The sequence below is a fragment of the Gasterosteus aculeatus genome, chromosome 15 (genome assembly GCF_964276395.1).
Source record: "Gasterosteus aculeatus chromosome 15, fGasAcu3.hap1.1, whole genome shotgun sequence".
Classification (NCBI taxonomy): Eukaryota; Metazoa; Chordata; class Actinopteri; order Perciformes; family Gasterosteidae; genus Gasterosteus; species Gasterosteus aculeatus.
In genome coordinates this window covers 8,133,398-8,157,532 of record NC_135703.1, presented here as the reverse complement: position 1 = coordinate 8,157,532, position 24,135 = coordinate 8,133,398, and the positions used below count along the sequence as shown (strand labels likewise).

The 24,135-nt window shown below is 42.2% G+C and overlaps 3 protein-coding genes across 5 annotated transcripts; 2 read left to right on the top strand and 1 right to left on the bottom strand.

Annotated features, from left to right (window-relative positions):
* The first annotated feature begins 9,157 nt into the window (after positions 1-9,157).
* LOC120833343 (cannabinoid receptor type 1B) lies at positions 9,158-12,397 on the top strand. Of its 2 annotated transcripts, XM_078089982.1 has the most exons (3): positions 9,158-9,442; positions 10,079-11,138; positions 11,300-12,397. In XM_078089982.1, the coding sequence occupies exons 2-3, from the start codon at positions 10,161-10,163 to the stop codon at positions 11,537-11,539; spliced, it is 1,218 nt and encodes a 405-aa protein (XP_077946108.1). In that variant the 5' UTR covers positions 9,158-9,442; positions 10,079-10,160; the 3' UTR covers positions 11,540-12,397. The 2 variants fall into 2 exon arrangements, with proteins under 2 accessions (XP_077946108.1, XP_040056318.1); XM_040200384.2 differs by having other exon boundaries at positions 10,079-12,397.
* A 2,314-nt stretch (positions 12,398-14,711) lies between these two features.
* Positions 14,712-17,529, top strand: LOC120832768 (akirin-2). The gene is made up of 6 exons (XM_040199332.2): positions 14,712-15,326; positions 15,684-15,863; positions 16,022-16,165; positions 16,254-16,403; positions 16,730-16,801; positions 16,929-17,529. The coding sequence occupies exons 2-6, from the start codon at positions 15,686-15,688 to the stop codon at positions 16,937-16,939; spliced, it is 555 nt and encodes a 184-aa protein (XP_040055266.1). The 5' UTR covers positions 14,712-15,326; positions 15,684-15,685; the 3' UTR covers positions 16,940-17,529.
* A 128-nt stretch (positions 17,530-17,657) lies between these two features.
* orc3 (origin recognition complex, subunit 3) lies at positions 17,658-23,501 on the bottom strand. Of its 2 annotated transcripts, none has more exons than XM_040199330.2 (20): positions 23,082-23,501; positions 22,920-22,980; positions 22,709-22,806; positions 22,138-22,276; positions 21,856-21,960; positions 21,576-21,745; positions 21,343-21,482; positions 20,928-21,087; positions 20,187-20,300; positions 19,924-20,057; positions 19,741-19,804; positions 19,534-19,650; positions 19,356-19,435; positions 18,974-19,107; positions 18,796-18,896; positions 18,598-18,695; positions 18,372-18,513; positions 18,182-18,298; positions 17,923-18,002; positions 17,658-17,841 (listed from the first exon to the last, which is right to left on the bottom strand). In XM_040199330.2, the coding sequence occupies exons 1-20, from the start codon at positions 23,103-23,105 to the stop codon at positions 17,736-17,738; spliced, it is 2,184 nt and encodes a 727-aa protein (XP_040055264.2). In that variant the 5' UTR covers positions 23,106-23,501; the 3' UTR covers positions 17,658-17,735. The 2 variants fall into 2 exon arrangements, with proteins under 2 accessions (XP_040055264.2, XP_040055265.2); XM_040199331.2 differs by having other exon boundaries at positions 18,796-18,893; positions 23,082-23,290.
* Between the last annotated feature and the right edge of the window lie 634 nt (positions 23,502-24,135).

Sequence of the window (24,135 nt, the reverse complement as noted above, 5' to 3'; positions counted from 1 at the left end):
TGTCTGTGGGTCCAGAGGTCTCATTTCTAAAGCTGAAAAGTGAAATATGTACCTGAATTACACAAATAACTAAAGTGAGATCATGTCTTCTCATGAAATTGCTTTTTGTCTAATTTGATTTTGGTGAAGATTAGTGTCAAAAGGCGCTGATCCTCATGATACTTCTTTCATTTGTTTCTGAATGTTTGATGGAGAATTAATGTGTGAAATGGGAAATGAATCTTAACATTTTCAAACAACATTAATCAATTACGTTTCTCAAACAGACCATGATTTTAATTGGCACTCAACACCGTGGTATGGATATTTCTCCCATGAACAAATTAAGTTTTTATAAATTCAATTAATAGATTTTGATCACTGTGAAAATTAAGAATTTATAGGTAGTCAGAAAATGTGAAATTATTAAAATAGCGCTAAATGCGGTTTAAATTCTCATAGGTTTGATGTAGTAGATGAAGATAAAAAGATATGTGTAAGTTTCTACAGCTTTAATTTACACAAATTCTCACTCAACAGTCATTACATCACTCTGTTTGCCCAAAACAACCAGACAATCATCTGACAGGATGTGAAGAAAGACTCTCACTACGGGACGCCGCTCACAGCCTGATTAAAATGGGAAGCTTCAGTGTCACACGTGAAGAATATTGTGTACGTTTCCTGCTTTTGGGCAATCACTGATTATCCCTCGAAACCCTTCAAAAAACAACAACAATTGTATGAAGGCAAGACCGCATCAAGACCTGAGAGCGCAAATCCATGGGTCCATGCGAGCGCGCAAATATGGATGCAGTAACCATGGTAACCCTATACATCAAACTGGTTTCATTGTCTTTGGATTACCTGGATTTCATCTCTGTCTCTTTCATCTTGAAAGTTATCCATTTTTCTGCACATGCCGTACCTGTCATCGCACAACAGCTGCAACCGTATTGCATTCTAATGTTTAGAACCTTGTGTTCACCCCCACGACGAGGTCATACTTCCCCTCGCGCAAACTTTGGTTTAAGGTGCAAGATCCGGGAATGGGAGCATCTCGATGGCCTCTCAGCGGCTCTCAACACTTCGATGGCGACTTGTCACATCACCGCTGAGGGTGCAAACAGGCCCTAACGGTGCAAAACTGCGTTGCACGTGCTGACAGAGCCGGCGGTGTTCACCTGAGGGGAACCGGAGGCTGGCGTGCTCCGCTCTCGTAATGATGCTGCTGGTCGGGACGGCATTATCAGCTTTAATAAGCACACGAAGAGCATGAAGCCGATCAACAAATGCCACGTTTTACAAAGCTGACACTGGTTTCCATTGCCATCGTTCCACTGACTAAATTACAGCGCATTTATGATTCCGAGGAGATGAATGCTTTGGATCTGAAAGGTTCCGCAGTCTGTCTTTCTTCGTATGATTGCGTTTTGCATTTTTTGGATGCTTATTTCTTGTTCGCGTTCAGCTTCCACAGTAAAATAGCATGAAAAACAAAATAGTCAGAAGACCGAATCGAACAGTGATGCTTTTGAAACACTGCCTTTCATTAAACCACAACATCCAAACCCCTGCCAACTCCTCTCTGTCTGTCCAATGTCACTGAGGCTATAAGAGTCCTCTTTTTGGATGTAATACTGTCAGAATATCTGTTAGTTTGTATTTTTTCAACACAAACAAAAGGAACAAAAATGTAATTTTCATACAAATGTAGGCCATTGTTGATGCTAGCAGAGGTACAAGGGCATAAATAAAAGGAGGAGGACAGGAAGCTCCTTTCTGCTGATAGACGCTGATATTTTCTGAAAATGAAAGACATCCTTCAATACGTCGCCAGTGTTAATGTCTGCTTTCTTGAACGGAACCAGATGGCTGTTCGGACAGTAATGACACCTCGAAGAGAAGATGAAAAACAAATCGCTACTAATACATTTACTTCATCAAAAGATTACAGCCGAAACCTTTCGGCTTTAATAATGTAATATCAGGCTGTCTGTCCCAAGTTCCCAGAGCTCATACATCAAAGAAATAATCTAGACACCTCCTCTGACGCCACAGACCACTAAAGCCTCTCTCTCCCTCTCTCGCTCTCTCTCTCTCTCTCTCTCTCTCACTCACAAACACTCACACACACTCACACACACACCTACACAGACTTGGCAAAGCAAACTGTCAAATGCACGGAAAGCTTCACATTAATTCAATCTGAATTGGGGAATCACTGGAAAATGAAATTGATAAAACGCTGATTTCCTTGTAGGAACAGGTGTTGTTGCGTGACACGTCATCAATCAATCAAAACTTAACAATGATGTCCCGACTCTGGTGGTCACGACCTTCGACCTCATCCACAAACATGTATTTGAGAAAGACTGATGAGGGTTGAACCGGCGTGAACCCAAAACTGGTTTGAACCACCGAGCCCAAATGGAAATTAGGAAACACGTTACTCGTATTCTGAAAACAGAAACCTGCAGAGAGAAACCAGCTCACAGTGTAGTTACGTATAATTTGAGAAACAAATTTGGTGTTGGGACTCACGACACTAGTGAAATGATAAGGCTGTTCCAGATTTTGTCAACACATGCCATAGACAATGAATCAATCACCAACAAGTGTATTAGTAGACACCTAATTTGTTTTCTGGGCCATCGGTAGAAACACCGCAAGGTCAACATGCGTCCTTCATTTCAGCTCTGGTCATCGGCAGAAATAATTCTGGCTGTTCTTTTCGATGCTAAATGTTCTGCTATGATAACCAGCTGGTAACTGCGTCTGTCTGCTGCTTGCTGCTCTGCAGTATTTAGACATTTGCATTTTTACAGAAACTCTTTCAGAGAGCGGGGAAAGTGGACCCAAATGATGAGGTAAGGGCGCCGAGGTGAACATGGTTGTATCTCTCTGCGTTTATGTGAGCGACTGTGTTGACATTTATGATATTGACAATAGGAGCTCTTAAAAATGAAAAAAAAGAAGCCTTGGGGATGAGAACCACAGACCAGCTGGAAAGCACTGAGAGAAGGAGTTCTCGTCTGAAAATGGACAACGATATAAATACCAACAGCTGCTGTAGATCTATAACCCGAGATGTCGGCCGGCATTTATTTGCAAGCAGGTTTTTAAAGCAGTGTCCCGTTGATCAAACCGCGCCGACTGAGACAATGGAAAACATTAATTTGATCTGTCACTCTCGTGCACTGTATGAAAAAGGAGTCTAGCGTGATAACAAAAAGCCTGACGTGTTGACAGACACAAACAAAGAGAAGCTGAACAGCACGCGTTCATCATCCACTGCTTTTCAAATATATTCAAACCTATTACTTCTTTTGTGTCATCTCAAAGTCCCTGCAGAGTTAAACACACAGATGTACACACGCAGAAGCACACACACACACACACATGCACACCGTTGTAAGAGAGGCGACCTTGTGCAGTCGTGGCGCTGTAGTGTCTCCATGGTGATGCACCTGAAATGCTTACAAAGACACGGTAAAGCTTATATAACCCTTTCAGCTTGTAAACCAGAAACAAAATGGATAATTGTTGGTGTCTAGACACATGACACTTGTTTCCGACAGGGCTTTGCTGTTAAGGGATGCAAGAGAATAAATATATACAGACAAATGTCAATGCAACCAATCAAACCAGTGAAAGGAAAGAACATTTTTTAAAAGTCTCCCAATACTTATTTAATTGCTGACACTCGTTCTGCAACCCAGGACTGTCTCAACTCGTCATATCCACAGATAACTCAAGTTCCAGCCAAACACGTGGAGTTCTGAAGTCAATTAGGTCACAAGCTGTGAAGCGATAGGAAGTGCGGGGTTATAAAGGTGCGGTGCGAAGGAATCGTCTCTGTTCGCCAAGTTCAGCACGATGGCTGAAGACTGACAGCCAGCAGGGCTGTTGATTGCTCTGCAGCCGTCCATCTATTTCCTAGCGCAGATGGCCGTGATGCCTGTTGGAAGGGGGGGGGGGGGTATGAGCTCTACCTGACACGGATTATCATCAAATCTGTCTTTATGTGCTATTACTTTGTAAAACTGTTATCTTTATAGATACTCTTAAGCTCTTATTTGGGTGATAATCAGTCCATGTTCAACGGTTTGAATGACATTATTGTCCATATATATTGTACTGCACTCAAAAAATCAATTGTAAGGAAAAGACCAGTAAAATAAATTCCCTAAATTATTATTTATAGATACACTTACTCACAGTAGGCATTTACATAAGCGTATTTGGTTTTAAAGACCTCAAAGCTTAAAGCTCATTAGAATGATTTTCTGCAATGCCACATTTTGTGACCTCCTTTGGATGCATATTTTATTGAACAATACAATGTAAAGTATCTTGTCACAGCAATTGAACATCATCAGGAGTTAAAATGTCATCTATCGTTAATGTCCATCTTTGACCTGAGCCTTTTATCAAGAAGGTCCTGGCATACAGTGTGTGTTATTGCCATCGTAGCCCGGAGACTTTGTTCAATCTCGCATGGAAACGCTGCATTGCTCAGAGGATCGTGCTTGAATAAAACATTACTGGATCACAGGGTTTTCATAATTGAGTGAACAGTAAATCTAAAATCATCTATTTGCCAGAAACAGGAATGGTATGTTAGGTATGAAAGTGGTCAGGTAACAGAAAGTTCAAGAGAGAATGACAAATATTAAAAGGAGCGATATATATTCACACACAACCCACATCTTACCAACAGTCAATACAACAGTAATGCCTCACGTGCAAAATTCAAAACACTTGCCAACATCCATTAAGGAAGTCAAAGTGCTCTTTACTGTTTATACCACAAATGCATCTGATGAACAAAGTCTACTAGACTAAATATCTCACTTTCTCTGCAAAATGCGAGAAAATGCATGCATGCACCCAAACAGAAGCACGATTTGTGCCTATTTTTGGGATAAACATTTAAGCTGTACTTAAATGATCCTGACTCCAATGAAAGCACAAAATTTGAATAAATGCAAAGTAGAGGCCAATTTTGCTCCAAACGAGAAACACAAAAAAACAGAACTGATTTTAAACTCTTTGTTCTTTAATGTCACCTTATTGGTGCCATGGAGTCATTTAATCTTGTGATGAAGCTTAAAAGCTGAGGCACAAAGTAACTCTGTGATGAAAGAACTTCCTCTGAGATGTGAGCGCTCTGTGAAATCATTTGCTCGATGCCTTTGCCAGTAATGGGTGAGTAACCACGACGGTGTGAGCAGAATGAGAACGCATGAGTAATGTGGCGAGGATGAACCGTTTTCAAGCATGTGCTAGTCATAAATCAAGCTCAATCTGTGATACCTGAATGTGATGCTAAAAAGCTTGACCACACTCTGCAGCACTCTAAATATCATCCATTAGTGTATCGCATATCTATTTTTTCATACAGTAATTATCTCCATAATTCATCTAATGGTTTCATTGATGCTAGATGAGAAATGTTTAGTGATTACCAATGTCGCTTTTGTATAAATAGGCAAATTTTCAAGCATTCCTATCAAACCAAACTAAATAAAATGACAATGTTGTGTTCACGGCTTGTTCACAAGTGGCCAAAAGATTAGTTATTGCCTGTCTGAATATTTAATGACAGATGTTAAAGTATGACAAATTTCCAAAGTGTTTCAAGTGTCTCATAGGATTGAGGGGGTGAACAGCTAAAAATAAATGTAATATCACAACCCCTCAATACGGAAAAGAGCCATGTGATTACAGGTGACTGTTGGTCTCATGGCAGTCAGGTCCATTCGGGGTTGTCGTCAGTCTCTGCAGCTCTGCAGCTGGACGTAGTGCGAGTGAATCATCCTCTGGCTCCGAGTCAACCAACGACTCCTGATCAGGCTCTCGCTGTTTGGGGTTTGATCCTTTGAAGCAGTCATCGCGTACCACTGTTTAGCTACACAGAACAGTTTTACTGCCGAGAATAGAAATAACGCTGAGAATAACTGTTCAACTGGGGTGGTGATTTGGAGCCGGTGCCTGTAGCGTCCATTTGCATATTGGTTGTGCGAGTGAGCGCTCACTGAACCACCTGCTAAATCTTTGTGATTACCACTGTGTTCCGCTGAGATAGCCTGAAAATGGTCTTTACGTGATTAAATGGTGCATGAAGGGGATTGTACCATTATGCTGTTAGTCTGTCTATTCTAAGAAAATCCACCAATTCTGCAGCCGGAGGTCATGCAGTTGTTTATTGGAAATAAAAGAACATTGAGGATCTGTGCTTTGTTTTTAGTTGGTTTTGGTGTTTTTATACAGACAGTACAAAATGTAGTACCCGAAGGTATTAAGTAAAAGCGTTTTTTATCCTCTCTGCTGTGGTTTTATTCCCCTATAAAGAAGATCTGTCCTGATAATCTGGTGCACATTATGGGAAACTTCCATACTTAACATTCTCCGTGTTTATTTCTCTGAATATATTCCAGGGTGTAGAGTTGTTTGTTCCATTATAAGTGTTATGAATAATACATCAACATACATATACCCATAATTTGCCTTATGCAGTCAAGTTGATAAATATAAACTGATTGATAAAGTGGTACATCAGACATTTGATGACTTTATGCATGAATAAATTAATACAAAGAAGAGACATATCAAACGATATTGAATACATTTAGTAAACATTTCATCTGTTTCTCTTTCTGTTTGCAAAAATGTTCTGAGTTGAGATTGGCTACATTATGAAGTGCCTCCAGCTGGGGAGGAACAGAATATAGAAGAGGCGGTTCAGGCATCTGTCAACGTTCAGTCACAGCCTCCTCTGCTTCTCTATTTGGGCATCTCTTCCTCCTCACCCTCCCTCCCTCCCTCCCTCCCTCCGTCTCTCTCTCCCCACTTTCTCTCATCTTCCAACCCTTCGACACAAACACATCAGAGAAAAGTTTGCTTTTAGAGTCTCCTTTGGTAACATGCTGTGTGTGCAGAACTCACAACATAAGGACAGTCTTGTGCAACAGACTGGGATAAAAAATGTTAATGTTTTGATTCAAACATTTCATGTTTCTTGCTTGGATTTGTCTATTTTGGAGTATTCATGTGGACTCAAAGTAATGATTTTATCATGAAGGCTCGCCGCTCAAATAACAACTGACTGTAAATGGAGAAGGATCAATATTAAATGAGATGCATTATGCTGCTTTGTGAGGCTTTCTTCCGAAAATCAATCACTGTAAATCACTTGCGATATTCACCACCAGGACAGAGGGACGCGAAACAAAAGCAGCAGCCTCACAGAACCGGCCACGGCCCACATGAAGGGAACGGGTTTTTTAAAAATTGAACTTTTACAAATGGCTGAAACGGTCACGTTGGGGCTTTTTGTCATCGCATTCAGCTTTGTCTCCCTCGCTCACTGATGCCTTGGTGAGAGTGACTGAAATATTGATGATAATTATTATGATGGATTGCAATACTCTATCCCTGCCTTGAGAGATAACAGATGCAGCTTTCAAGCCAAAACCCCATTAGGACTCAAAAAACGATGCCAACGAGCAATAGAACAGTTGCTTTACACATGTCAAAATGGAATTCCATCGGTCATTGACAAGACATTTCAACTACTTCGTCTTGGTAAACTGCCTTCATGTTGGATATGCTGCTCTGCCACAAGTTATCAATAGCTGCTTAAATCTGCTTCAAACGCTGCATAACAAGTGTTCAGCAATTATTTGGATGACTCCTCAGCCTCTTCTGTTCTGCCAAAACTGGATGCTCTGGCATCACGTGTGCAGTCTTTCATTGTTTTCCCATAATGTTGCATGGCCAAATGTCATGTATTTTCTACAACAAGATACATGTAATTTGGGAGATAGCTCTGCTGGGAGTCCATAGTGGAAATAATTGCCCAGCTGCGCAGGACAGGAAAAAAGACTCAATAGTGTGCATGTGACCCCCAACTGTAAAAAGAGAAAATAGATTATTGGTGGAGGAAATTCAATGTGGACTTATAATAGCACTGTGGCTTTATAATTGCACTAAAATGGCAAAATCGACTATGACAAGATCACAGTACATGTAAGAATATTCATGTGGTCACATCAGAGTTATTTGTGACTCTGTACTTTTAATGTATCATAGTGCATCATCATTTATAAACTCATTGTATTTAAATCATTGATGTGTGAAGGAACTTTATTTGCCACGTAAATATATATATATATTTGAGTACCATTAAATAGAAAATAAAGCACGAGCGTCTAAAAAGTGCAATACTTGAGTAAATGTAACTCCTGTCCGAAAAGGGTTCATTGTTTTGCAGTGATGGTCATTTTGATTATTAATAAATTGAATAAACATTTTTTGAATAAACAATTAAATAAACATTGGAAGAGTATCATTGTCATTTTTCTTTTCAGCTCAAAAAACATACAGTACACAAATTGTATCCACATTTTGATATTTCACTTTTTTTTTTTTCAAATAACATACTACTTTTTTATTTATTGTCTCAAAAATATTCTTAATTCTAGTTTAATTTTCAAATGCTGTATATCTGTGATGGATTTTGACAGTAGCACTCTCAAATACAAAAAAAATATATGTGTATTGCTGTTATTGGATATCTATGACACTTTGTTCTAAAAGATCAAACAGGGAGTTTAACTGTATTTCTTAGTTTGTCACTTCCGTGCTTTTTAGAACATCTCACCAAAGGACTGCAATCTGGAATGAACCAGCTGGCTAACACTGGCACGTTTACAGAAATGTTAATTCATGTCTGATATTCTGATAAATAAAGAAATTTGATAAAAACGGACATCTCGTTGACCCAAAACATCAAGAATGTAATGATGTAGGATTAAATATTGTGCATTTGCTTGTATGTAATCATGTATAGCCTATACATCACATGGCCCACAGAATATATACTTGTTTGGTGTAAAAAACAACAACTAGGATATTATGATTGGGTAATGTTGAATATCCTGAGGTAGGGCATTTCTATTGGGGTTTTAACGAGGTCAAAAGGCAATCCAGGATTTTAAAAGATGATGTAATTGTTGATTAATTAATTACACATAAGGGGCGATGAACTGAGAAACAAATGGGGGTGGAGGCTGGTTAGCACGTCATGCCTGCAGCAGCGATTTGCTGCCATGTGTGTGCATGAAGCACTTTCTGCTGCGTTGGAACACCTCCGATCACGTGACCAGCAGGCGCACAAAAAGGAGCCTTAACAGCGGCCGCTCGCACAAACACTCACAGTCTCCCTCCACCCGCTGCCTTCACTGTCTCTGACGCTGTCAGCAGACGATACTTCCCCGGACGAATAGGAAAAACAACAACAACAGTTTTAATTCCCCTCTCTGGCTTCCGGGTATTTGTGGAGTTGCTGCAACTGTTGGTGAAGAGAGTGAAGACAACAGACCGGTTGACTCCCGGTTTAATTCATTCTTCTTTCCGTCATGGATCGTGGAAAGATGGTTTTTCTTACAAATTTGAGGTATGTTTTTTAACGATAATTTGTGGTTTCTATTTCATTTTTTATTTTGGAAGTTCTTATTTGTCAGTTGCATTATTGCACAATATATTCGCAAAAGCTTTAATTCAAACTGGCTTTATACATGAATATATTTTAACGTATTTCAATCACTGCTCTTTTAATGTCTTATTCATGCAAACGTAACTGTTGATGATTGATATCATCATTACTGGCATTAAAATGTAAATGGTTCATTGGACAGATATATGTTTATCTCGTGTCTCCCTTGATGCCTAATTAATCCAATGATCATTGAGAGAAAATAAGCTTAATTCTTAATGACCTGCTTTAATTAATAAGAAAGCGTGTCTGTCCTACATACTTAATGCAATGATTTCCCCCGAGGCTGCACAGGTTTGTCATCAACTGTTCAGTTTCCCACTATTGTCTGGGATGCATCTGTTGTGTCAGCTGGCTGATATGCATATTCCCCCAATATCCCACAGCAACTGATATATTTTTCAAAATATTAACCGTCAATGCTACTTTTTGGTCAAATATTTTAATATTTAGCTCTAATTTAAATGTCATGAGATGTACACATTTGGTGATTTAGTATTGTTTTCCTTATATAAACCTGTATTTCTTTCTTCCTAGATGTCCTTTTGCATGGATCTGATAATGTTAAACCGCACTCCTCTTCACTGAGCATCTCTACAGCCACAAACCAGCCATTAAGATGGCTTTGCACAGGATAGCAGGCACTGCCATGAGTTCATTAACAACAGGTGTCCAGTATCTCGGCTCCAACGACGCCAGCTATGACGACGCCTCCGTCGACTCGACTCTGATCAAGAACCGGTTCCACTTTGAGAAGCCCAACTCTGCCTCAATCAGTAACTCGTTCCCCGGACTCGTCCCTGTGAATAAGGAGGTCATTTACAGCGGCCTCGCTCCCATTTTCCCCACCAACGTGTCAGACTTTCTGCTCGGCAACGGCACGTCTGTGGAGAGCCAGTGTGGGGAGGACTTTGTGGACAACATGGAGTGTTTTATGATTTTGACTCCCAGTCAGCAGCTCGCGGTCGCCATCTTGGCGCTCACCCTGGGAACATTCACGGTGCTGGAGAACCTCATGGTGCTGTGTGTGATCCTGCACTCCCGGACGCTCCGTTCTCGCCCTTCCTATCACTTCATAGGCAGCCTGGCTGTGGCCGATCTGATAGGCAGCATCATTTTCGTCTACAGCTTCCTGGATTTCCATGTCCTCCACAGGAAGGACAGCCCCAGTATTTTCCTGTTCAAGCTGGCCGGGGTCATCGCCTCCTTCACCGCCTCTGTAGGCAGTCTGTTTCTCACCGCCATCGACCGCTACATCTCCATCCACAGGCCGATGGCGTACAAACGCATCGTCACGAAGACCAAGGCAGTCATTGCCTTCAGCGTGATGTGGGCCATCTCCATCGTCTTCTCTCTGCTGCCGCTGCTGGGGTGGAACTGCAAGCGTCTCAACTCCGTCTGCTCCGACATTTTCCCCCTAATCGACCAGAAGTACCTCATGTTCTGGATCGGGATGACGAGCATCTTGGTCCTATTCATCATCTACGCCTACATGTTCATCCTCTGGAAATCCCACCACCATGCTGTCCGCATGCTGAGCCGCAGCTCCCAAAGAAGCGTGATCGTCTACACCGCGGAGGGCACCAAAGTGCAGACGGTGAGGCCCGAGCAGGCGCGGATGGACCTCCGCCTGGCTAAAACCCTGGTTCTGATCCTCGTGGCCCTTATCATCTGCTGGGGCCCGCTGCTGGCCATCATGGTGTACGACCTCTTTGGGAAGGTGAATGACTTCATCAAGACTGTGTTTGCCTTTTGCAGCATGCTCACGCTGCTCAACTCCACCGTGAACCCTGTGATCTACGCCATGAGGAGCAAGGACCTGCGCAGGGCCTTCGTCAACATCTGCCACGTGTGCTGGGGAGCGACGCAGCCTCTGGACAACAGCGCCGAGAGCGACTGGAACAGCAGGAGCGTGAGAGGCGGGGCGGGGAAAGATGGAGTCGTCGGTGGAAAAGCTCGAGTAAAAGTAGCCCAGGTTACCGTTTCTGGAATGACTGAGACTTCTACTGCAGAGCCGGTCTGAAAGAGAAGCTGCTTTGCTCTGGTACAGCTGTGAAGTTATTGTAGGATAACCCTATTCGTCCTAGCGCACTGCTTTGTAACAATGAAATGTGCCAAAAAATGACCTAGATACAGAACTGAAAAACGCGTTTCTGTTGCTTTTAAGCTGAAATCTATTATTATAGTTGTATGGTGGAGTGCAATGAGACTAAAGACGGTGCACTATCTCTTTATTCTGTTGGTTTATTTAAAATGGTTTATTGCGTTGCACAAGTCTGATTATAGCCTTTTGGGTCTAATTTTCATCAGTAAACAATAGTGGTAATCATAAGAACCAGTTATTTTCTGCGGTAACATTTGCTGTAGTTTAAATATGCATTAAGTTAAAGATGCATATGAGTTTAAAGGGAGACCAATATCACGTTCAATTTGGTTCTTTTTTTCACATTACATCATGTGGCGTTAATTCAAGGTATAATTGGGTCTCCCTTCATGCAACATGTGAGTTTTGAATTACAGCAAACTACTTGTAAATAAAATTAGCATCTCATTAGTGATTTTAAATCAGCTATTAATGAGGACCATAGTATTTATTGCATATTTTGTAACTATTACTTCGCAAAGGCAAACGGTACTTTGAAATATGAGCAGCTTATTGATCAAATCAAAACATTAGTCTGTCGTGATTCCAGAATGTAATATACTTGCTTATAACACATGTGCTTATGAACCAGTTAGAGCATTGTGTGAGGAGCCACACTTTGGTATGTATGTGAGGCATCCATTGTGCCGTTGTGTCTCATAACAGGGACAAGAGGGAGAAGAGACATACGTTCAATAAATATATGAAATTTGTCTATTTTCATGATCATTTTGTCAACATATCATGTTACTTTTTTCAATGCAACAATGAATTCTCTGCCATTATAAGGGAGTGTAACAATGTGTTTATAGCTGTGGATTTTTAAAATTTGATTCACCTTTATTGAATAGATTACATTTAACTTCAGTGAACAGAGTACAAATTCTGAGACAGCAATGGGTTGTTTTACATCACCCAGAAGCACAGAAATCAAAAAGGTTCAGAGTAACGTAGAAATCCCAGTGGTAATCTATAAGATCATGAGCATTTGCAAGCGTGGATATGAATAAACTGAGATAGATAAAGTAATAAAGAATATCAACGAGTTGGATGAGCGGATGACGTGGGAGGATCTGAAATGACAGGGGAGTTAGATAACATGCGATGAAAATAAACTGTTACATGCTCAAACCAAAACAAAAGGGCACCCATCGCCAAATTAGACATGAAATTAAAAATAATAATAATAAAATTAAAAACACAGTAGGATATTTTCAAGTTACATATTTATTTTGTTAACAAACTAACTGAAATTGAATAAACAAATGAATAACAGAAAAAAACAGACAAAACTATTGTACCTAAACAATAAGGTACGCGATGTTGTACTTATCATCAATAATGTTACAGTTCAAGGGTGTTGTTAACTTACTACAAATAGCAAGTTAATAGCTGCCTTCCAGCAGAAAATAGTTGTAACCACAATTTGTTGTGTATCGCATTTCAGTAGCCTAGAGAAAATAGTCACGTGCAAGGACTATTTTCTCTAGGCTACTGAAAATAGTCCCAGTACGTGTGGCTGTTGAGTAGCGACATCCACACGTACAGAAGGTGTCCTAAAGCGGTTGCGAAAGCTCGCCATTCGCTGCGCTTCCGGTCTTTTTTCGGCAATCGCCACTGAGCTAAAAACTTAAATGACAAGTAACAGTTGCGCTGCTGCAGTTACCTGTCTTTCTGCATTTGGAGTCTCTCTTCCTTGGCATTATGCTGCAAATTTTGCAAATAAATCAATGTGGTGCATAATAATCAAGGGTGACTTACATAATCTAGTGCTCTTGGTAGGATTATCCTTGGCAAAGTGGTCTCAGGCGAGGGGCCGTACTAATAATGGTTCAAAAGACCTTATAAGCCTATAAGTTACAGACATACTATCACAAAAACACATAAAACACAGATATCAACTTTTACAACACTCTCAGTGGACGAGGTCACACAAGATGCTCGGTATCTCTCATTACAAACAGGACTACTGCTCTCTTTGGAATTATCCCGTCATTTGTATGTGCAAAAAAACAATTCTATGGGATACATGGCTGGCAAAAGGGATACGTGCAGTCAAGGGTATATATTTGGAGACGTGGTATTCAGATAATTTGAGAACCATAAAGGAAACTTTAAGTTACAAGAGAAAGGGGATTTCTGGAAGTATTTACAGCTGAGGAGCAGCATATGGAAGGTGTTTGGACTGAATGGAGCAGAGAAGGAAAAAAACAGGATTGAAGTATTTCTCAGTGCTTCAACCTCTTCACACACCGCCTCAATATTCTACAGGAAAATAATATATTCAATTTAGAATGTGCGAAGGCCTGAGACTAACGTAGCAAAGGGTAAAGTCTACTCCAAGGTGCTGGAAAGGAGGCTTCGGCCAATAGTCGAATCAAGAATTGAAAAGAAACAAAGCGGCATTCGTTCAAGGATCATGGCGGGGGGCCTGGGAGTATGCTCATCCCGTTTTGTGGTCCTGGAGAAGGCGTATGACCGGGTATGGAACGTGTCCTTACACCAAGTGAAGGAGTTCAAGCACCTCGGAGTCTTGAGTTCACAAGTGATGTGGTCCTGATGGCATCCTCTGTCTGTGACCTCCGACTCTCACTGGAGCGGTTCGTAGCCGAGCATGAAGCGGTCGGGATGAACATTAGCCTCTAAATCTGAGGCCGTGGTTCTCAGCAGGAAACCGATGGATTGCCTACTGGGGGTATGGAACGTGTCCTTACACCAAGTGAAGGAGTTCAAGCACCTCGGAGTCTTGAGTTCACAAGTGAAGGGGAAGATGGAGTGTGTTGTTAATTAGTTGTTTATTTTTTAGCAAACTTCGGACCAGTTGCGACGTTATTTTTTCCGCGGCGCTGTTGTGGTTGATTTAACACCAAACAACGTGTACCTGTTCTGATTCTGCAGCCTTTGGCGCTCAGCACTGCACAAGCAACCAAGAGGAGGAGGAGGGAGGGGCGGGGCTTGGGAGCGCCGCACAGCATGATGGGGCGAAAGAACTCAAATAAATGACCCGTCGGATATCAAAACACATTTGGGGGGAATTGGTGACAGAGAAAGTCATTTTTATTGTTATATATTGATATAATATCCATGAACGAAGAGAAAATTTGGCTGCAGCAGAAGGGGCACTTTTTTCCCCCAGGGCAAAAGGTGCTTGGGCAACATTACAGGGTCTATCTCTGCATCGCTGTGTTAGATTGACCCCTCGTGGAGACCTGTCATACGACATGCACCTAGTGTCTATATTATTTATCATGTACTGGTCGTAGTGAGTGATTACTGGTGCGATGCCATAAGGAGGCTGACATATAAGTAAATCATATTAAACAGATGCATTTTGGGGGTGACGCGTGAGCCTCAAAGTAGGCTGCGACGTGGGACGACACTCACCTTCAGTTTTCTCGTTATTTCCCATTTAACTACATGACCCAGAACGCCTTGCGCCGCGTTTCCTACGTGACGTCACGAGCCAGAGAAGCCGACATCCCCATATCAAAAACAAGCAGCTAAATAGCGTCGGCTAGCACCCCTGACTAACAGCAGTTGGCCCGCAGCCGGCGGATCGTCACCTCAACTTTTGGGAAGCAACTTTTAGAGCCACACGAGTTGTTGACTGCACTTTGACGGACTAGCTTCCCCCCCTTTAAGGTAAGAAGCGCTTTTATTCAAATGTACAGCAGAGCGTTCTGTTCTACCAGTGGTAGCCAAAGCTAACGTTAGCTTTGTTTTCTTTTTGATTATTTGCTAGCAAGCACGGCTAGCGTTAGCTTCCTAGCATTTTTTTTTTAAAGCCTCAGCTGCGCAGTATGGCTAACATGTACTGCTTAGCGAAGGGTTCTGCTTTTGGCAGCACAATTTAGATGATGACCGGCAAAGCGTGTTGAGGAATAGCCGTGATCAGCAGTTATCTGACTTAACAGATGTCATCGCTCCATTAATGTTCTGTTTCGTTGTCCCCCCCCCCCCATCCTCCCTTCCTCCCCCCTCGTTTTTAAAACCCTGAAGTCATGGCGTGTGGAGCCACCCTGAAGAGGACCATGGATTTCGATCCTCTGATGAGTCCTACGTCCCCTAAAAGGCGCAGATGTATCCCTGTGTCCCATTCGTCGTCCTCCTCGTCCCCTAGGAAGTACCTGAGCATGGAGCCTTCTCCATTTGGAGAATCCTCCTCGAGGCTCAGTGCAGGTAATGTTGGCCCGTCTTCGAGAGGCATGTTAGCAACACGTTGGAACCACACTAGCAGAAAACACTAACCAGTTAAGCTGAGCTGTCAGCTGTTTTGTCTTCACTAACCCCCTCTCTGCCTATTTTTTGTTGTTGAAAACTTTCCTTTGTCCCACTAGAACAAATCCTCAACAGCATCAAGCAGGAGTACAAACGCATTCAAAAGAGGAAGCATCTAGACTCGGGCTACCAACCGTCCGAGGGCTGCTATTCTCCAGAGTCTCCGTCCCAGTCGTCTACTATGACTGTTTCCAACATGCCAGGTTGGTTTGGGCAACAAATACTCTCAACTCTCAACTACAAATACAATGCACGCCACAACGCAACCAGTTCTTTGTTTGATTTGCGCAGGAACGTCCTCTGGAGGTGTTTCCCCTACTAGAAAAGAACAGCCGCTATTCACCCTCAGACAAGTCGGAATGATCTGCGAACGGCTGCTGAGCGAAAAGGAGGAGACTGTGCGAGAGGAGTACGAGGAGACCATGACTTCCAAGCTGGCAGGTTGGTGCACATCCAGTACCTTGTTACGACTCGGAGCACAATCCTACGGGTATCTTATTTTTAAAAGCTGGATATAGCTCATTGTGATGGATAATTTTCTTTTAATTAATTAATGCACTTATTGCTGCATCACTATTTTAGGTATCTAAAAGACATTGAAAGTAGGATCACCGTTGTAAATGCTAAGTTTGATTCTGATCCGAACCATAGTTGGGACCAAGTCAATTGGAAGATTATAACACCGAAGAATAAGTTCAATAATGTACGTAGGACTTCACAACCTGTTGCACAATAGGAATTCTTACATCCCTTCATGTACATTTCAGAACAATATGACACCTTTGTGAAGTTCACACATGATCAGTTGATGCGGAGATTCGGGGAGCAACCTGCGAGCTGTGAGTCATTTCATCAAAACCACCTTTGTGTCTGGCGGGGAATAATCAGGGAGTCTTGGTTTGAACTCTGTCTTTTTGAAGTTTCAAAGTAAAACGTCTGTTTTCTGTATTTTTTCTTCTTCACCAGATGTTTCCTGAGTGTGGCCCAGAAATCTGCTGCAAGCTATCATGTGATATCTCAAGAAAGAAGAAAGGAAAAAAAAAGCTCCTCATTGTAAGAGATTCCGTTTAGCTAGTTTAAATGAAACTTTCTTACTGTGCCATATTTCTGTCTTTGGGCAAAAGGTTTATATGAAGCGGTTGGCAGTTGTTACCACTCTGTTGTTAGCAACTAGGTGCTTCCTTATGTACATTAATGGACCCTATTTATACCAGTGGCCTATGTTCCTCCTGATACACGTATCTGCAGTTGTCTCTTTTGTAACGATTCCCAGCATTCCAGGCTTTGTCACTTGTTGTTACGTGTAAATATGATAAAGCAGTGCAAGGGTTGTACTTAAAAGGTTTGCTGGTCAATCTGAGAGGAAGGAACAGTAGAACAGAGTGAATGTGTTTGCAGTTTTTTTTTTCTTCCTGTTCATTACTTTTTAAAATTGAGCATAAGTGGGCTGATTAGAATTTGTTCTCCCTACCAGTGTTTTTATTTATTTTGACTTTTTTTCTGGTATCACTTTGAAACCAATGTACTGATTGGAAGAAATAAAACGTGTAAAGAGTCAATACCACCACCCAACGTCTAACTTGCATGCATCTGTGTTTGAGCTAAGCATTTAGCATAAAAAAAGTACTCCGCCATTCCAAGAGAGTTGTTGCTGTGTTTTGCTTTACACAGTGATACATAAAAATGACACCTTAATTGGCGATGCTTATATTTTATTAGTGGGAAAAAGTACAGTACAAAATAGAACTTAAAGGGAGAAGTGTGGTTCCTTGGTTAGCAGCCTCCCCAGGACAGTCGAGCCACGTGGTCCGTCTTCTGTTTTGTGGACTTTATGAAGCCCAGAAATTCAAGTTCAGACACAGCTCGGATGAAACGGGCGCTAGAAAACACGCTAAGGAGCATAAATGACCATTTGCGGATTATTCTTAAAGTTTCGCATGTTTGTTGTTATGAAGGATACTGTCTGACATCGTCCACTTTCCCAAAACTGTCAGAACCGGGTTCGTCACCCTCCGCAGCAGAAACCACAGTAGCATAGGCCTGAAAAAAAAAAAAAAAAAAAAACTTCCTTCACATTAGTATCTCGTGAAACATTGATCCTTGATCAATAAACAAACCTCCAACCATTAAAGCTTGTTATGCAAAAGGTGTTGCGTCTGTGACAAAGGAACAAGCGTTTGTTTACACCGACCAACTTCCAAAAAAAAGGACAAACTAACCTCCAGCCAGTCGTACAGATTTATCAGTCTGCCGCACTCCAGGTGCAGCTTGTACACGATGCAGATATCAGGAGCAGCGTTGGAGACGAGCCCGTCCGCCGTCTGCAGGCGCTCGTTCTGAGGGGAGAAGAGGCTCCGCTTAGAGTGCTTGCGTTGCTCGCGATGAGATCAGGAGAAGAAGCGCGCGTACCTGAAGGTAGTAGTACGGGCTGCTGAGCGCAGCCTGAATGGAGGTGCGAGGTGCCGCGTTGAGGTGGCGTCTCACGGTGGCGGAAGAAGCGTAGTAGCAAACTTCGTTCAGCGCCTGAGACTCTGGGGGGGAGAGGTGACTCCTGGGTGGGAGGGAATTAATAGATTAGGAAATGCTGGAATAGTTATGAAATTAAATAATTGTAAAAAAAGAAAAAAAAACTGACTTTACTAAGCTGTCGATAAACTCAAGAGCTTCATTTCGCAGAGCCTCGAACGGACTCAGTTTCTTGGATCTCCGAGACTCGTTCATCTCCAGCAGCGCCTGGAATGCACGAGAACGATCAGCCGCTCAAGTTATGAATCAGGAGACGGAGGTCGAGGATAGACCTCGTCACCGGTAACACAATAACATTCATAAAAACCTTCTGCAGCTGGAACAGATCGGTTTTCTTCTGAAGATCTTTCACTGGAGAGGTGATACGGTCTTCCACACTGGGCGGCGGCGGCGGCTCTGCGGCTACTGCTGTTAAGAACGCAGGAAAGTCATTAGTAAGTCAGTCAAAAACGCAAAAATGCTCTGCTTTCATTTTGACTACTTACTGTCCAGCTGCTTGAATTTAGCGAGTAGGTCCTCCAGCTGGACCAGAGCGCGGTTCATCTTCTTTGACTTGACGGGCCGTAGAATCTCCTCACACCTCTGTAGCAAACCAATCAGCTGATCTTTAGCCATCATCCTGGAGGGAAAAGCACAGGAGGTTTATAGAGAAGTGCTTCGGGTTGGGTTGTTTGTGGACAAACGCAGGGTTTGTTCCTCATTAAAGGCCACCACGAGGAGCATGATCACCTAGATCCTGGAATAGGTTGTCATCTAGTGATGAAATGGCTGTCTGCAAACAGTGGGCACAGATCAAAGCGCCTACAGCCTGTAACCAAGAATCGATACCGTCCACCTGTTGGTCCCACAGGTTAAACATCCACTTACTTCAGAAGCTTCATGGCTGACTGGTATTCCTCATTCTCCCAGATGTTTTTTTCCAGACATATTAAATGAAGTTCTCTGATCTAAAACACACAAATAATCCTGTTACACATACATTTAAAAAAAAAAAATGTTTTAAATGACACGGTTATTTCAAACTCAAAAAAGAAAAAGGTCTTGCCTGTTTCCCGAGTGGGTAACGAGGCAATGACGAGGTCAGAGTGTGGAGACATCTCAGGATGGGATAATAGTTCTTGTGATATTTGCGAAGGTCCTTTATCAACTTCTGACACACGCCCTAGAAAAAAACAAAAACCTCAAGCATTAGATTGTGTCCAGGGGTGAGCACTCATTATTGGCTAATAAGCAGCAATACAACAGAATGTACCTTTAAATGAGAGTCATCCGTGAATAGATTGACTTGTTCTTGAGCTTCCTGCTTCTCTACGTACCTTCGGGAAGACACAATTTACACTTGGTTTTACATTTAAAGGTTTGTCTGAAAAGTCCACTTGGAGCACATACGTGAGTGAAAGCGTGTAATCGCGCGCACACACACACACACACACACCTCTTGAACGACTGCAGCTTCCGGATCCTCTCCAAGTCCAGGTGACCGAGCTGCATCACATTCAGTAGAGCGGCCTCCTTTTTACAGCACAGCACACTGAGAGGCTGAGAGTGAAAGTGCTCCAGAAGGGCCAGCTGCACCAAGACGGAGCAGAAAGTCAATTTAGTGCACGTCCAGAACGTATCTGAGTCACGTCTACACAGATGACAAACGGAGACACCAATAAGACGCATTGGATGACCTATTCATGGCCTTCTCTGTACCTGGATGCCCTTGATGAAGTTTCTCACTGAAAAGTCGTGGTAGAGGAAGATGCTGATCAGCACCTGCATCACTTTACCGTTGAGCTTAAAGGGGAACTGAGGTGTCAGGATCAACTGCAAACACAAACAAGGCAGAAAAATACAATGAACGTAGTCAGATTTTACTTAAGAGACCACACAACAGACTCAAAGAATTTGTCTGAAAAAAGCTACTGCGATGGATTGTTACATTCTGTGGTGCAGTGGATCATATCGACTGTTGTGCCAATCATCTAGATCGGAGAAGGCAAATCCATAGGAAAAAACATTTGAGCACAATATTATTTTTGTGGCAGAGGTTTAATCTGCCAGTTTAACTCCAAACATCTGTGTCGGTGTTCATAAGCTTTGCAGGCTACATCGTTCTTGTTGCTGCTTAACATTATACAACTGGTATTAATAAAATATCTATACTAAAGAAATGCAGCAAGGATGTAGATAGTGTCCTTCACTATGGAATAAAAGTGTTATCTATATATATAGTTCTAAAAATATATTTTTTTAAATCAATCAATCAAGAGAAACTGACTGGTTACTTTTTCCTGATTACAAATTGTTCAACATCCAGTAATTTACAATTATGAAACAAATGTGAACGCAGAGATAACAGAAGGCCTTCTAAATAGCTCACAACGCGTTACTTTCCGCCATATTTCCCAAATGCATTCATCCTGGACTGCATGCGCACAGTGAGAAAACTACCTTGTCAATGACTGTGGCCAGGTGCTGCGTGCAGGAGAGGGACTGGAAGAGCTCTATGCACAGCAGGGAGGACACAGAGTGGGGCAGCATGTGTTGGATGGTGCTGGGTGACGTGGCGATGCCAAAGATGAACATCAACGGAAGGCGCTGGACGTACCGGCTGTGGGACGGAGATCACGTTTGTGAAGTTACAGAGAAGAATCGAAACCGTATCATCTTAACGAGATTCCTAACAAGGTGAAGGAGGAACGATTGCTCGGTTCGTATATCTACTAGTGCACAAGTATAGGAAGGTGGATACAAAAGCAGAATTATTTCTTAAGTTTGCCAAATTAATTTATAGTAATTCTTAATAAAAGGAGCTAGAATTGTAAAAGGAAACACTTAAGTTGTTCAGCTCAATGTCTCTAGTTACCTGCAGATGAGAATGAAGTCCTGAAGAACTTTGGGGTTGAAAGCTTCCAAATCTTTGAAGATAATCACAACCGGCGGAGGCTGCGAATCATCACTGGCAGGAGAACTACGCTTTTTTCCAGGAGTGCCTAAGTTGGATTTCTGTAATAACGTGCGTTTAGGTCATCAAACTCTTTTCATGCACCAAATGACAGAAGTTAACTCATCTACTCTGGTTTGGCTCAGTTGTCCCACCTTTGTTTTTGCATTGTACCAAGCGCAGAGTGTCCCGAGGGAGCAGTGCACGGCCTTGTTGAGCGGAGCCCCGGCCTGCTCAGCCTCCTCCTCCTCCTCCTCGTCATCATCATCATCCACAACCGTGTCCATCAACCTCTCCAGGACCCTCTTCATCAAATGCTTCAGCGCTGAAACGATAAAGCAACAAACATCAGGACTTGAAGGTGCACGACAGAACCAGAGTATTAAGCTGCTACCGTTTAAAATCATTTCTTCAAAAATCACAAGAGCACCGTACCTCCGCACTCTTTAGCCTGCACGGAGGCCACGTGAGGGGTGACGGACTGCTGGAGCAGGTCGGACAGGCTCTTGAAGGTCATGTCGTGGTCCGGGACATTCACACCTACGGAGGACGTCGAGGGGGGAAAAGGGCGGACTAAATGCAATGCGAGATTTTGCGATCTTAATGAAAAAAAGGGAAAAATGGAGTGAAAAAGGTTTCCATTCTATTCTTAATCGGCTGCTCGGGTAATCAAAACAGAAAGAGTCGCATGCATCTGCCTCTTAATCAACAACAAACCGAGCACAAGAGCCGCGGTGGGAATCTCGCTGGCCCTCATCTGGGACGCCCAGTCGCTGTGTCGGCGGGTGGAGGAGCACTTCCTCGTGAAGTCCAGCAAGCTGTCCAGGATGTTCCTGTTAAGTTCATCCTGTAAAGCCTGCCGGTGCAGCAGAACACAACAGATCTTTTAAAAGTCTATTTTTTTTTTTACGAGACCCTGTTTTGGGGCCAACAACCCTCATCATCTTGGGAGGGTTTTGCTTAAAATAAGGCGGCTTTGCCAGGTCACAGCAGGATGGACAAAGGTGTAACGGATCAAATACATTATGCTGTATTTCTATTGTCGGTCAACGTCCTTCTGGCCCACCTAAAGGGCCAGAATGAATGTTAATAGTTGGGCCCCTGTTTATGCTGCAGGGACAAGGTGGCTGCTGTGAATAACATTAAGGTCAGTGTGATGTTTATAATGTGCTCAAATGTAAAGACGAATAATAATAATAATAACGCTTTCATTTTTGAGAGAAGGACAGATTCATCTATTGCGACACACTATTAACTTCTAACCAACATGTTGGATATCCGGTCTCACCTCTGTGTTCGTCTTGATTTTGTCCCACAGATCGTGACAGAGGTGGAATCGTAATTCGCGGTTTTCATCGCCTTCACATGCATGAAGGAAATGATCCTCTGCGGAGAAAAAAAGGCAACACACAAAAAAACGTGAGTGCCACGTTAAGACACCAGAAGTCATGATATCTTTTACTTTTTACTTTTTTTTTTACAACATTAGCACAGCGCACCCAAACTGAGCGCGGTCGTCTTCTTCTTCTTCTTTGCACTTGGCTTGAAAACAAAGCACCCCTGAAATAGTGAAAGTTAAGTATGAACTCAAAACAAAGTCACTAACTTAAACCGTAATACGTGTCGAGCTGGCTCCATGATGTTATTTAGTATTGCGTTACCTTAGACACAGACGAAGTAGACATCTTGGCATTAACTACGTGTCACAGCGGGTTTATTTTCAGGATAGCGTTACGGTCCTGATAAAAAGAGAAACGCGTGTTTTGTAATTCTGCTTTTGCTGTATTTAACAAACCAGCCACTACTTCCCGCCATAGTGACGTATACGGAAAGGGGTGTGTTCAGAAAATGAAGGCTCACCGACTTGTGTTCGTAGCCGAGCTCGGTGAACTTTCAAGTTTTTCGAATTGATCAAAGTAGTCACGATGGCATTGGAATAAGTAATCTAAGCTCAAAGATTTTAGCATTATGTTGGTTTACTTACGTTTTTTCCTAACCTCTGTTTTAACTGTGGTTGATTTTTGTTTTTAAACGTTGCTGCTTTTGAACACACCCCCGAGACCTTGCCAGCACCCCTCGTTCCCCTGCTGAGGCCTCTCTGCCTGCAGGTCGGCCGCTCCAAATCTGAAAAACGATGCCCCCTAACATTACTGCTAGGGTAATTATATACACAGTAGTAGTACAAGTAACAGTTTTGCGTTTTAAACATTTCATTCATCAGGTTTACAACGTGTTATTAGATTGATTACATGTAATTACTGTATTGCGGTAAAATCGGGACCTGCACCAGGCTTTAATTTTCCTTTTTTAATATTAACTTTCTTTGGTCAACGAGGCTCTATCACCCTGTCAAAATAATTCCATTGTATAAATTCCTGGTGCTTCCTATGCAGATGACAAAACCCCCCAGAAATGGAACAAAAGAGGCATTTATTTTTATGCAAATACAAATTTGCAAAGTCCAGTAAATGTGTTATTTGTGTTCGGAGTATCATTAGACAACAATATTTTTAAAATGATCTTCTTCCGGCTTTTTTGTCTAAAATTCAACAACAAACAAGCGGATTATGACATGTGGTAAATTATCCTTCTACTTTCCATATATGAAAAACTGTGCATTAAATCCAGGAAGAATATGTGTGTGTATATATATATATATATATATATATATATATATATATATATATTTCTGCCACTGCAACACAAAAAGGTCTG